Source organism: Lepeophtheirus salmonis, chromosome 2 (genome assembly GCF_016086655.4).
Source record: "Lepeophtheirus salmonis chromosome 2, UVic_Lsal_1.4, whole genome shotgun sequence".
Lineage (NCBI taxonomy): Eukaryota > Metazoa > Arthropoda > Copepoda > Siphonostomatoida > Caligidae > Lepeophtheirus > Lepeophtheirus salmonis.
This window is the reverse complement of record NC_052132.2, coordinates 8,886,907-8,901,736: the sequence shown is the minus strand read 5'-3', so window position 1 is coordinate 8,901,736 and position 14,830 is coordinate 8,886,907. Positions and strand designations below refer to the sequence as shown.

General features: G+C 30.4%; 1 protein-coding gene across 3 annotated transcripts in view; it reads right to left on the bottom strand.

Moving 5' to 3' along the window:
* The window catches only part of LOC121132502 (neural cell adhesion molecule 2), a 295,780-nt gene that overhangs the window by 124,712 nt on the left and 156,238 nt on the right, over positions 1 to 14,830 (bottom strand). For all 3 annotated transcript variants that reach the window (XM_040727918.2, XM_071894191.1, XM_071894192.1), the window contains one exon: positions 702 to 835. In XM_040727918.2, coding sequence (XP_040583852.1) covers positions 702 to 822 — 121 coding nt within the window. In that variant the 5' untranslated portion in view covers positions 823 to 835. The remainder of the gene's footprint in view (positions 1 to 701; positions 836 to 14,830) is intronic.

Below are 14,830 nucleotides of genomic sequence, written 5' to 3'. Positions count from 1 at the left end.
CGCTTAAGAATAATATTGGTAAAATTCAACCGTAAGAACGTAATTCAACCAGAATAACGTAACTCACTGGACAAAATGATGATACCCTTTTATGAACGTAACTCATTGAAACAAAGCATGACAAATAAACCACATAAAGTAATATTTTTTGCTAGATGGAGTACAAGGAGCATCCTATCTAACTTTGATGTGATATGTAGGAAAAGTATTCACAATGTTTCAATGTACGCAGTTGGGGATAAGTGGATATATTGTCATATGGCTGGTTAGTAAACTTTCAAAGAATCAAAACTTCAAGTTTTACAATGATAATTGGTTCAAATCTCACAGTCTTCTCTATGTTCTCAAGAGAAGTTGAAATTTATGGTACAGGGACAGTAAGAAGCAATGGATAATCTGGCTTTATTTGAAATTTATTTGTATTGTCTATTTTGTCTCTGGTTCAAATTAATTAAATAGTTTTTTTGTTGGTATATGCATTGATATTTTGGAGTATAATTCATCATTTTTACAAAAGAAAACAAGCGGTACAAAACCGTTTTATAGTTATACACATTACATATTTTGTTAAAAAAATTCAAAAAAAACATCCCTTGTAATAAAAATAATCAATAAAACGTATAAATCTTATATATATACATATGATCTTTATATGAAAATTATTTTTTATGAAAGTTAATAAAAAATTAGATATATTTTACCTGAAATCTTATGAGGCTCTGGAGCACGTCTTGTTCTATCATGAATGGAGTATGATGGTGCAAATGTTAAAAATAGGTAGTAAAATGTCAACCAACGAGGCTCTTGTCCTCTTGTCTTCATGACACAACTAATCCTGTAGAAAATATTACGAATTAGACTAATATATATTTGAAAAATAAAAAGATTTTGAACTTCTTAATGAAAGTGTATAGTTTTCGTATTTTAAAATACAATTAACCAAAGAAATATGTTTATTCCTTTTAAAATTAAGAAAATATTTTTTTTTATAAAACATAAGTACATACAATAGATAAGATTTTCCGAGAAAATGCATTAAAAAGGATAAAAAGCTAGAGTAAAGCAGACCATAAAAAGTGTTGTTTTGTTTTTTGTTTTTGTAAAAGTGTGCAAACGAAAGAAAAAATCCATTAAAGAACAAAGTAGTAATCTAAGTTATCCAAAAAGAAAAAGTAAAATTTATTATGCTATTGGCTAATGGTAGATCTTTTCTGACCAAACAAGCATACTGAAATTGATAAATGCGGAATGGTTTAACGTTTTGTTATGGCTGTTAGTGAATTGGGTTATGAAGAAAAAGAAACGCATTTAATTAGAACAAAAACAGTTTCACAATTATAATAATTACGTTATTTAAATATTGCATCCTTTTTTGGAGAGCTATCCCATTCATTTTGCACTCGTAAATATAAATAAAAAGTCTAAAAATGTTTCTACAAATATAAGAGATCGAGAATAAATAAATCTTTTTTTTTTTTTTAATATTCTTAAGAACTTGAGTTTGGGGTTTTAACAAGATATAATTTGTTATTCGGATAGTAAAAACATTAAATTGAAAAAAAAGAATGATCCAATAAAGGAAAAACAGTTGTAAAAAAAGGTAAATCAAATTCACTAAACACATACCAAACCAAGTAACTGACAAAGACAGAGCTACAGGGTCTAACAAATAAGTCCGGACAAAGTTTGACTTTATCAAGGATATGACGGTTGAGTTAACGGCTATATATTATAACTTATATGAACAATGTTGCGGCCCGGACACATAATGATTCTAACAGGCATTTACGTTCTCTCATGGCACTAAAATAGTCATAAAAATTCTCCAAGCCAATGTCTAAGCGTTCTTTTCGGTAAGGACCTGCACCATATCTCCTTCAAATTAACCTCCAGGACTTCTACTTCTAGGGGCAGTGCATTAGAGAGCAAGGGTTATGCCAAGTCTCACCCCTAATTTTAGGGATTGAAGACCCAATTCTTGCGTCAGACCAAGAAGCTGGACCACGTCAAAATCGCCTGTGCCAGTTTCAGCTACAGGATTGATTGCGTGGATGTGGCTGATTGCGATCGAATAGAATTAAATGTTAATTATATGCTTATAATATTAAATAAAGATTTTCGATCTTGATCATGTAACAATAGTAAAGTCAAACTTTGTTTGGATTTATTTGTTAGAGCCAGCTGTGCGGTAGCACTTTACTCTCGAAATATACCCTTAAAAAAGACTGCGTAAGACAAATCATTTAAATAAAAGACATGATTTTAATTTAATTTGTCATTTTAGTTATTAAAAAAATCTGAAAATGGTTCAGGAAATTTATACCATTAACTTGCCCATTTTTATAACTTCACAATTCTCCAGCTTATAGAATAATATTTGCGATCGGTATATTTAGGGCCTGCACTGTAACTCATTTATGTAAATGTTTATTTTTTTAAATAATTATCCTTTATTCAATAGTGTTATAGATGTACCGGGTACGGCAAAAAAAATCTTTACGCTTACAATCTCGAACTATATCAAGATTTATTTCTGTAACCAGGGTTGTAATAGGGTATGTCAATAAAATAAGAAAAATAACTAATATGATATATGAGCTACCCTAATCATCAACGTAGCCCTCTTTGGCTGCAATGATGGCTTCCAGGCGGCCACGAAAGGTCTTGCACCCATAGCTGATGTAGTTCTCAAACATAGTATCCCAGTGCTGTTTGACGCTCTCTATGAAGTTGTTGATATTAGGATGACGGACGGTGCAGGCCTTCAATATGCACCCAAAAAAGGAAGTTCAAGTGAGTTGGCATTTGGTGAGTAGATGGGACACATTTTATTTGACCAAAAAGGCAAGTTTTTTTCCAACAACTTCAGGGCCTTTTTGTACGTGTGTGCAGGTGCACCATACCGTTTAAACACCACGTTCATGTCCTGGTAGCTGTTTTGGACCCTTGGCAACAACTTATCCTCAGTTGGTTTCTTGCAGCGTCCAAAAGTGCGCGGACCGAAATTTGTTGATTATGTTCAGATGGTAATTTCTTGGCTTCTAAGACACTTAAAAAGATCTGGTTTTTTATTTCACTTTTGTTTATTTTTAGTATTTGACAGGAAGAATTTTACCACATTCAGAAAACCTTGATTAAAATACGCAACCTTTCTGAATTCATTTAATAAGTTTAGAATTACGAAGAGAAGAAAAATTGATTTTTTTTTTTATTTTCTTACATGCAGAAATTGAGGACTCAATACAATATCAGTTTTTATATATTTACTTTAAGTCAATACGTTGTTATTCATTTTCGTAGAACTACTATAATCAATCAAATGATAGCGGAGGTTAAAAAAATATTTTAGAAGGTGAAAGAATACAAAAGCTATATTTTCCCATTTTATATCTGCCCTTTTGCCTTACAAAATATACCAACGGAAATACGATAGTGTAGGAAGTAAGGTTCACGGGAAATGAGGCATAGTTCCTTCATCAAAGATCGACCTATTAATTTCAAAATATGAAATTTGCGGTAGCTCAGTGAACTACACACTTTTCAGAAATTACTCTCTTGAAGTGTATGTGTTTAGTTTCTGTTCAAAATTGTTCCTAGAGAGAATAAACTGTTAAGTTTATGTAATCATTTTCCTACAGGAAAAATATTGTTAAATTTAGATATAAAAATGGGTGTAATCATTCATTCAGAAATTTTTACAGTAGGACGATTTTTAAAAGCATGCAAAAAAAAAAAAAAGAGGCCACGTACAAACAGTTTGTCTTATTATAAACTCAGAACTGTTACTTTTCTTTACAATTTAATCATCTATATGAAGTAAACTTATGATTTTTTTTGTAAATCCGTATAAAATATAACTGTATTTTTTTGTCATCTTTTATTTATTCCCCTATGTAAGTTTCTAAATTTTGAAATTTTTTTTTATAAAATTTTTTAATGCACTGTTCGTTTTTTTATTTATGAAATGAGGTAGATCAAGATTCGATCCTTAATTTATCTGTTAATTTTATTAATCTTTTGTTATTGTAAATCATTTTTATAAGGCGGCTATTGAACAGGGTACAAAAGATCCCTAAAAAATATTGGATTTGCATGATGAACAGTTGAACAATTATAATAATTAAGTAATTTTAATTTTGCACTTTTTTTAACTATTCCATCTATTTTGCGTTAGTTAATAACAGTTAAGCTAATAAAGATACTTTTTGTTAATATAAAACTTCGAAAGAGATATTTATTTGAAAAAGATATCAACAACATGAGGTTATGGTTATTCCTATTATAAAAGTATTCCATTTTTTAATTTGATAACAAATGTATGAAATACTTATTACTTCATCTAAATTTTGGGGAATTAAATTAGTACCAATAAGTTTTGATGAGATAATTTGAAATAACTTGCTATCACATTTAAAAAAAAAAAAATACAACAAATCAAAATAGAAAAACAAAGGAACGACTTTTCTGCAAAACAACTATTTAAATTCAATAAACCTTCATTAAAAATTCCTATATGTACGAATAAATCATAACTAATGCGTTATCAAGATATACAATTAGTTGGATATAATTTAATTAAACGTTTTATGAGTATACTGAAACATATTGACGATAAAATTAAGATTCAAGATAATAAAAAGTATTTTGGTATCTATTAGGGTGTATAATATTCCAATTTGGTTACGGAGTGTTAAAAAAATAATAAAATCATATATAATCAATATGTTTTTTATCCCAACTACTTTTCCATATGTATACTCGTATTATCCAACAATATGTTAATGGATAATGTACTTTTTTTTCCTTTGAAAGTTAGCAAAATAAATATTTGAGTTTTGTTATTTGAGTTGGCTAAAAATTTAATGGGTTTTAAATATTTATTTATTTATTATTATTTCAAATAGAGTTGAGTTTTATTTTTTGTAAAGAAATATTAATTTCAATGTTATGAAAGCTACTTTAAAATCCTAGATTTCATATTATTTGAAAAGGCTGAAAAGCACTGCATGGAAGAATCGACAAAAAAATTCTATTATTGAATGCTAAATAGTAATTTACTTTTTACAAGTTCTAAAAAAATCGATATCCAATTACATTAGTAGCTAGTTTTTACAAATTTAAATTATTTTTCTTTGATAAATTACTTAAATAATTGATAATTATACATCGTTAAATAAATACTATTTTAGAATATATATAAATATTGAAAGAAATAAAATTAAATATATTTTCATGGGATGTGAATATTTGCCAAATTGCGGGGATTGTAAAAGCCACACCTGAAAAAATATAATAAAAAACATAGTAAAGATCAATTTAGCTACAGTGCTCCTCATTCCCTATTACGTTGTAAATTTTAAAAGAAGGAGGCATAAATTATGTGAAAATGCCTAGTTGTAAATTTGGAATTTTTTTTAGCATGCGAACTTTGTTTTGTTTGCAACCTGAACATTTATTTTCTAAAACTATTACTATTATTCTTTAACTATTGAAGGAGAGTGTGGATTTGTACATCAGTAAAGACATTGTCTATGTAAAGAAAAAAATAACTATTTGTGAGCAAACTGTATAGTAAATTTTTCTTTGGATAATCTGTTGTCATTATTATTTAATTTCTGAGAAGCGAAATTGCTTATCTACTACATACAAGCTATCATTATTATTGTACTAGGAAAACTGCCGTGGTAAAAATTGCAAGTGACAGATTGCCAGTGAGAAAATTTCCTCTATTTTGATCCAACTTCAGGATGACTAATTATAAATTCGTTAATATTATTTATGACAAATATCTTAACATATTTGTTTGTTCCATCCCCCGAGGGAGTACATTCAAGTGTGAGTAATATTATTGCAAGACAATTTTTTATTGCATTTTTTGAAATTTAGTCCAATGTTCTAATAAATGGATCGAGAGGATTGGGTAGGGGAGGGGGGATAAATAGCTTAGGGCCTCTTATAATATGGTTAAATACTCTCCGCCCTCAAATTGCCCTATGTCCTGGGGGAAGTGTGGGATTGCTAAAAATCACTGCAAATTAATCCAATTCATCCAAGGAACCCTTTCTAACACCACAAACTAGTTCAAAGCCCTCGTGTGGCTGGGGGGTAGTGTGGGATAATTAAAAACCACTAGCAAAGAATCATATACATCCAATGGAAGCCCTCGAATATTAAAAAATAGTTCCAATCCCTCCGGATGCACAGGGTACCCCTGGTTCCTTAAAAACCACGGCCAAGTCATCACATTCATCCAAACAACCCCTCTAATACCAAAAAATAGTTTAAAGACCTCTGGCTGTGTGTGGAAGACTTGGTAGTGGTAACAGACAAGTACCACGGGCCAAATCAATAGGTGCATGTCTCACATTCACTTTAAACTATTTTGTAGTATTAGAGGGGTTCCTTAGATATATTGTATGAATTGGCGGTGGTTTTTAACGATCCCACACTGCCCTTGGGACATTAGCCAACCCGAGCTATTTACCCTCCCCCCTCTCCAATCTTCTTGATCCCTTTATTAGAAGATTGGATTTAATATCAAAAAAATGCAACTGTATTGCAATAAAATTACTCACACTTGAAGGTACTCCCTTGGGGGGGATGGAACAAGCAAATATGTTTATAAATGTTTCATAAATAATATTAAGCGAATTTATAATCTGTTATTATTCATCATGAAGGTTGATCAAAATACAGGCAATTTTCCTATTGGAATTTTTTTCCATAGCAATCTTCCAAGGGCAATTTTCCCCAGGGCAGTTTTCTGTGCACGCATTATTATATATACAAAACTGGATGAAACATTTGCTTGAGTTAATATAATATAACCCAAAAGATTTCTGCAGAATTAGAATTAAAAGTATTTCTTAGACTTGGAGTAGTAGAATTGAGGATTGATCTCGAAGTAAATACCCTTCCTCCTCTTCACAGCTATTTGTAGCTGATCTATTGAAACGTCATTAGATCTAAGTAGCTTTTCTCCTAAACATTTTTCAAATTTTCAGGGTGACCATGTTGGTTATTTTTTTAACCTGGCCAATTATTCCCAATTAGCATCAATGGCTAGAAGTTAAAGTCTATGTTGGACTGAAAGTAGAATTGAGAATCTAAGACAGATTGATTACTACTTATTTACTTACAAGATATGGTTTGGGACCTGTGTTTAATTCTTTTATGTCAAATCAAATCGAAACTAATCTAATAAAACGTTAATACAGCTAAGCCGCTCTCCTCTAAATATTTTTTAATTTGTCAGGGTTACTATCTTGATTTTTGGTTTTGTTACATACAGAATATGTTTTACAATCCCATACATTCATTTCTTACAAATATAAATTTTTCTTTTAAGTTTATGGATACAGTGAATTTTCAAATTTTTGTCTTTCAATTGTTCCGATGGAATTGCACCAAATTTACAATTTAGTACAATAATTAATCCATAGGACCTGGTTGTCATAATTTTACTTACGGAACCTCGACAACATTTACTTCTTTATGTGGGGCATAGTTAAACGATATACCATCTGATCATCCTGCAAAATAAACCTGAACTGATGTTCAAGATCCAGGAGGAATTCTGGATTCTATCATCAAAACTTGCTCCCGTTGCCAACGTCGATTCGAGGCCGTTTTTTACACATAAGACGTTTATATTAATTAGTATTTTTTTATTCAGCTTTCAGATGGTACTGGCTTTGATTAAAATAGGATAATTAATTTCGGAAAAAATCCTTTCTTATTTAAAATTGTCTTGGTTGTTTAATAGAGTTCACATCTCATATATACCTATATTTAATCAACCTAAAATATGTATTTTAAAAAATTATTTAAATTGATTAATGATTTAAACAGTTCATATTGTTGGACCTTTTTTTCTTCTCCCGAAGTAGTAACACATCATTTACTATGGGGTTATATTTTTTTAAACAAAAATTTAGTGATTATTAATGCTAATCAGAATGAAAAATTACTAATACCTACTGTTTTAGACAAGAAAAATTACTTTTGCAACAATGTATCAATTTATTTAATAAATAAATAGTAAAGTCCTAATCCTTTTTTTTCCTTTCAAGATATTGGATTATGCTTATGATTATAAGTCCATATTTACTATATAATCCCTCAAGAATATGATATTAAAATCCGTCTTTTTCCTTTTAAAAAGTTTGATCTGATAAGCTAGAATCTAAAAGTACATATTTTATTAATTTCAATTTTTCAAGGGTAAAATTTATAAAAAAGGTGACGTGAGGATATTTATCAAACAAAATCATCTGAAAATAGTGTTTTGCACAAATTTTATTCAACATTTGTAACCTCAGCTCCAATATCTGCCTCAATACGAGACCTAAATCCCTTTGCTGACCTTTATTATGTAGTCATACTTGAGGATGGTCTACTCCTTACTGATGGAAGCCTCTAGAGACGGTATACTTCTGTGAGGAGTAGTAAACACTCTCTACTCCAGACGTACTTGTTTAGAGTAGTCGAAAGGGTTTGCGTCTGAACAGGAGGGTGGTCACATGTTAAGGTACCAAAATTCTGAAAAACTATTTCTTAGGTGAGGCCTGGATTTTAGGGACTCAATGACACGGAGCTCTGTCTTGAGTGAGAAAAAAAATTGTCCCCGAACTTTTCTGTGGCCAATATAGCACTTTTATATATACAGAAGATCGATGGAAGCATGTGTATTGAGACACTCCGTCCTCTCCACAAAAATGAGGATGGCAGACTTCGCCTATATTCGTTAATGTGTGTTTTTGTTCCGAAGACATGTTTCACTGAAGCTTATACATAGTATGGATGATCATTTGGGATGTAGCGGCTATTTTGCTTATTTACATTGGCATCAACGTTGAAAAAATTTCATTAGAAAAGAGGAGAACTTTCCACAATTTTTTGGTGGCCTTGAGAAAATATAGAATCTTCTTTGCTATTTTCAACCGTCTCAGCTTGTTATATTAATAAATAAGATGTCTTATTGTCCTCCTCTGTGATTTTGCACCCATGTAATTCCGGATAAAAATAGCCCTGTATAGTAAATACATGAATAAGTTTGTACTGATGTACTAATTTGTTTTCCAAACTAGGGAATATGAATACATAAATAATCAATCCAAATTTTTATTCATTATATAATTATTGTTAAACAACTTTTCCCTTAAAAGATTATATCTTTTGACAATTATATATTTAGACCTCGATAATCAGTTACAATTTAGACATTAGATATGAAGCAACTCGGAAAAAAACTTTGAGATGCTCTTGAAACATTTAGAATCAAAAGTTTAGACTTTCATAAATATAAGACAGCTTTCAAAAGATGGATTTCGAAACCAATGTTCCTTCTAGTGTGATATGAAAATAAAACAATATAAGAAAAGAAAATGTCAATTTTATTGAACTTGACACAAACTTTTTGTAAATTGATCAACTTATGAATAAATAAAATAGATCCTTGTATACCAATACAATGTAATGTATATTCAAAAGTTTGAAACATTTCCAAGGACTTAATCCTATTTCCAAATTGATGCAAATTGTATTGCCTTGCATGAATATATCAATAACATAAAATAACTTTCTTTTATTAAAAAAATAATAAAATAAAAGATACCAAATCAACAAAGTCCATGGAAAAGTCCTGTTAAATTAACTTTATGAATTTAGTTATATATAAGATTGCGATCCATTATGTTTAAACTCTGGTTGTGTCGAAACTAGATAAAACAAACAGTTTTGAATGAAAATAACAGTTTTGTGAACCACATTTGATGCCAAGAGAGAAGTTATAATCAAGGGGTACGTAAAGGGTAAATCTCTACCAGTCATCTTGAGGAACATGGAGAGCCTGGAAGTCAGCCTCATGCTCATCAAGAGAACAATTCAGAGGTACAAGGAGACTCATTATATCAAACTCATATCCAAATCAGGCAAAATAAGGTAAAAAAGGACACCCGAAGTCGTACAGGTAAGGATTGCAAGAAATCACGGGAAGAACCTCCCTAAGATGGACAAAGATTTCATTATGGGTGAAACAACAATGAGAGACCTTATCCAAGATTACTTTGGGTTGTATCCCTACCAATTGAAGAGGCAAAGATCCTGTCAAGTAAGGTCAAGGCTAAAAGACTTGGGAGAAACAATTTCAGTCTTTAGAAGTTGAGACCTGGCACGGTTCCCAACATTGCGTAAAGTGAAGAGACTATTTTCACTGTGGGGCAGGCTTTTAACGCCCAAACTGATCGGATATGGCCCAAAATGGAGAGCTGGGTCTCCATGAAGTCAAAAGAGTGGAGAAAACACAGTCTGTGATGGTTAGGGCGGCCGTGACTGAGATAGGGAAGTCCTCATTAGTGTTTGCGCCGACCAGGATGAAGATAAAAACCAAGAGTACATCAGTACCATCGTGGAGGAAGGCTTTATTCCCTGGGCACAACAGCACTTCTAGAATTAGTCATAGATCTTCCAAAAGGATGGTACCCTCTCCAGAACTTCCAGAGAGACATGGCAGTGATGTGAGGGCAATTTGATTGGCTTCAAAGACAAGGCAGTCGGGTCCCCTTCAGACCTGACCAAAACATCATGGATTACTCTATGTGGTTCCTTGAGAGCAAAGCCTGCGTGATCCCCAGTAAGAATTTAGACAACCTGAAGGCCAAACTGATGGCTACCTGGGACTCCATCTCCGTGGACATGGAGTGTGCAGCATGCATGCCCTTCTTAGATTTACTTCGGGCTGTGGTCAAAGCTTATGGTGACCATTTTGAATGAAATGAGATATCATATATTTTTAATATATACTTTTTATTGCAGCTTACACAAGATGTCGTCTCTAAGGGAAAATTAGTATATAAAATGAAAGAAAGTTGTAGAATGTGTTACCATTAAAAAAAAATCAAAACATTATTTTTAAACATCAGTCAACACATATAGTAAATTATTTCTGATATGAGGTTCTTTGCCGTACTGGTAATTGTTTCATTTTATATGTCGTCAAGAGTTAGATCCTTCATTTATCGAATTTATTTAAGTATATATTTAAGGAGTGAGAAAGATTTAATTGCGTCCATGATTTGTTTTCTATTGGAAATTAGATACAACTAACGGAGAAATAAAAGTAAAATCCATAAAATATAGATTACACAGGGGAACACTTATTCTGTACAAATTAATTCAAGCCATAAAAGACTCTGAATGATAATAGTTCTAAATTTCTATAATCGCAGAAATTTCAGAATTCAAATGACTGAGAGAAAAACTGACATTAGTTTTGAATTTTGGACTAATAGTAAATTCGATTATTGTCTTCAATTCATTGGTACAAAATTCGCCCCCCCCCTAATAACTAGCTGGAATATATTGATTTTTTACTGCTAGGGAAGTTTACTATTAAAGATGGCAATATAAATTAATTTAATTCATGTTTTTTTTTAGTGATTAAATAAATAAAACCTTTTGAAATATTTTCCTATGTTGAAAAGTTATATTTTATTCATAATTGATTATCTTATAGAAGTAGTCAATCAAATATAAACCATTGAATTTAGACTTGATCAATTCAATGCAAAAATATTTTTTCTTTCTATCATGCCTTTAACTCGACTTGAACTGGAAATCACCTCAAACTCAAAAACTCAATTACTTAAACTCGATATTTATAACTTGAATACAAGACTAGGTTAAGTAAATTCAGAGGATAATTCTTGAATAAAAGGTTTGGGACTAATAAACACCCACAATCAAGTAAACAGGGGCAAGCTAGATGTATTTCACTATTTTGAATATATATTACCACAATTTGGGACTATTGTGTTCACATGTGTGTTTCTAACAAAAATTATATAAATTTGCTTTTGAAACTGTGATTAAATCATCAAATCTGATAATCATTTCAGAGATGAATTGATGTGAATCATAAAAACTAAATTAATTTTGGGGGAAAGACAATGCTTAATAGGGATTGGACATGCGCTGATGAAAAAATATTTGTTGATCCGATCTAATTAAAAAAACTTCTTTTAGTTCCAATATCCCAATCTTATTTGATATTTTACAAAGAATTATTTTATGTAGCAGGTATCTATAAGAGTCTATCTTTGTTTTGTCACAATTGGCTTGATTTGTTTGCCAGCAAGTTCATATCCTCAGGATACAATATTTAAAAATAAATAAAAGTAAATAGTTTTTAATAGTTTTTCAGTGTGAAGACTTTTATTAGAGTCTAAATCTAACTGATTATTTTGTAGTTGTAATCATATAAGAGTATGGTTCTTATTCATCTTGTTTACCTCTTGATGGTTAATGTTTACTTTATCGAAAAAACGGACTTGTGAGAGACAAATTTATTTAAATAAACATATATCTGTTATAAAGTACAATATGATCAGGCTGGAATAATATTAGCAAGATGACTGTTTAAAAAATAAGCTCAATAGAAATGGAAGAAATACTTGACAAGCTGTCTTAATAAGTCAATTTAATATTTGATATTTTACCTCATGTAATAATCAGAGATGCAAATCTTTTTAAAAGTGCATAAGTCATAGCATATGCAATAAATTGTTTTTTATTGGTGTTTTGTAAATTTGTAACAACTTGTTTTGGTCACTTCTCAGAAAGAGAAAATAAAACGTTGGACTTTTTAATTTACAAACAAATTTTAAACTATATTCACTATAATTAACAATTTCGGGACAATTTTGTGAAACATTCATTCGCACGTATTTATTTTTGCTAAATATTTATCAATCTAACCGTTTCGTTTTCATTACTAATTTATCAATATATTACAAGTCTACCAAATGTTTTTTCCCCCTTTTAAACGTGTATTTTCATTTTTTGGCTTTTGACAACTCGACTTTAGTATAAATATATGTATATTATAAAAAAAGTACAAATATTTCAAGTAGTATAAATTTTAATTGGATTTAATTTAATTTGGAATGGATTAAAAAAAGTAGTTGCCATATTTGGTTACAAAAAATAATATTATTCACTAGACTAAAGCATATGTATATGTAAGTTTAAAAAAATGTATAACCGTGGCATTAGGAAAAATGCATTGCCGATATTCCTGACTTTGAATGGGATAGATATTATATGAAAAATTATACACTAAACACTCATTAAAAATATTGTATTAAATCTTGAAATTGGGCATATATATGTAACTTAATACAGAAAAAAAACACAAAACATATTGTATATTGTTATAAAGTTTGATGGTACTACAATAAACACTTGAAATAACAAAAGCAGCAAAAATATGTTGCTGCTCTATGTAACTATTCATTTACATGCTCAATATATGGAGCATAAAAAAATAATATATATATAACGGTTTTATGTAATGCACAATAATGCCAAAAACAAAAATATATAGGTGCAACATTCACAGAAAATAAGGTAAATTTTTGAAAAATGTTTTTGCCTATATGATGTGGATTAAGGGAGTAGCACCTGTCCATAGGGAATTGAGGTAGATGTATTTTGTTTTTGCAATTTTTTGCAGTTCGTGATAAACAACAAACTAGTGTATTATGATAACTGAGTTATTGCAAGTCAATATAACGGCATCTGTTCCAAATTGAGTTATCACAAATCGACAATTGGTTATAATCTTTTTAATATAGCGAATTTTACTGTAATTTTTTCACATATTATAGATATCATGGTACTTGGATAACTGTCCTCAAGCAAATTCCAAGTGGAAAATTGTCCTAGAGAAAATAAACATTGAGGAAAATTGCCTGGGAGAAAGTTCCAGGTATTTTGTTCAAACTACATGGTAACACATTATAAATTCACTTGATATTATTAATGGCAAATATCTTAATGTAATGGTTTTATGCCACTTAGCACTTTTTTTATGGATGCTACGCTACATATAAAAACATTATTTGTAATCAAATAGTCATATCAACAATTGTTTTTTTATCTTTGAATTTGTAAATTATAAAATGTTTGAACAAAATATGACGATTCCCCTCCATGCAATCTTCCATGGGGAATTTTCCCAAGGGCAGTTTTCCGTGCATCAGATATCATATATTAGATACTGATTTAATTATTAAAAAGAATCGTCAAAATCGAGTGTTTACAAGTCTACAAAACAGCGATAAATTATCCAAGTGTAAGATCTCTGTGTGTTAAGAATTCCCTTGTTACAAAAATTGAACTAAAATTTATATTTATTTCCCTGCTTTTTTCTGATTGCATCATATAAAATATCGGAGCAAATATCGAGATAAATAAGAATTTTGTCCGATACGGATAATATGCAGATATTGGAGACTTCCTTCAATATATTGGTTTTCCGATTTTGATCCGATATATAACCCACATCTAATTCTAATTCAGCAAGAATTATATTTATAGAATTCAAAATATGTACAAGGAAATGGAGAAAGTGTTTATATCATTTTCTATTACACTTTTGATATGTTGAGTAAGTTTAAAAATTTATAATCATTAAAAGAAAGCTTCGGTTCATTTGATATTTAGGAGATAAATATGATAATCCCTATTTAATAAAAAAAAGTTTAAACTGGTATTCAAGTATGTGACAGCAAGACCACATCTTGAAGGCTTGAAAGGTCAGTAAAGCTGCTGTGTAGCACATTAGAAATCGTTTGGCGATTAGAAATATCATCGAAGCCTAATAGTTTTAGACCAACTAAGTGAAGCTCAACGAGCTAAAGAAGGCTTTTGATAAGAACACATATATGAGGTTAACCAACTAAGCCAAGAAGAAGCAGTCTGCAGTTGCAAAAACCTACAAAAAGGCTGGTGGAAAGTTACTCAAGAGGATTGAGGGATCTTTTCCTTC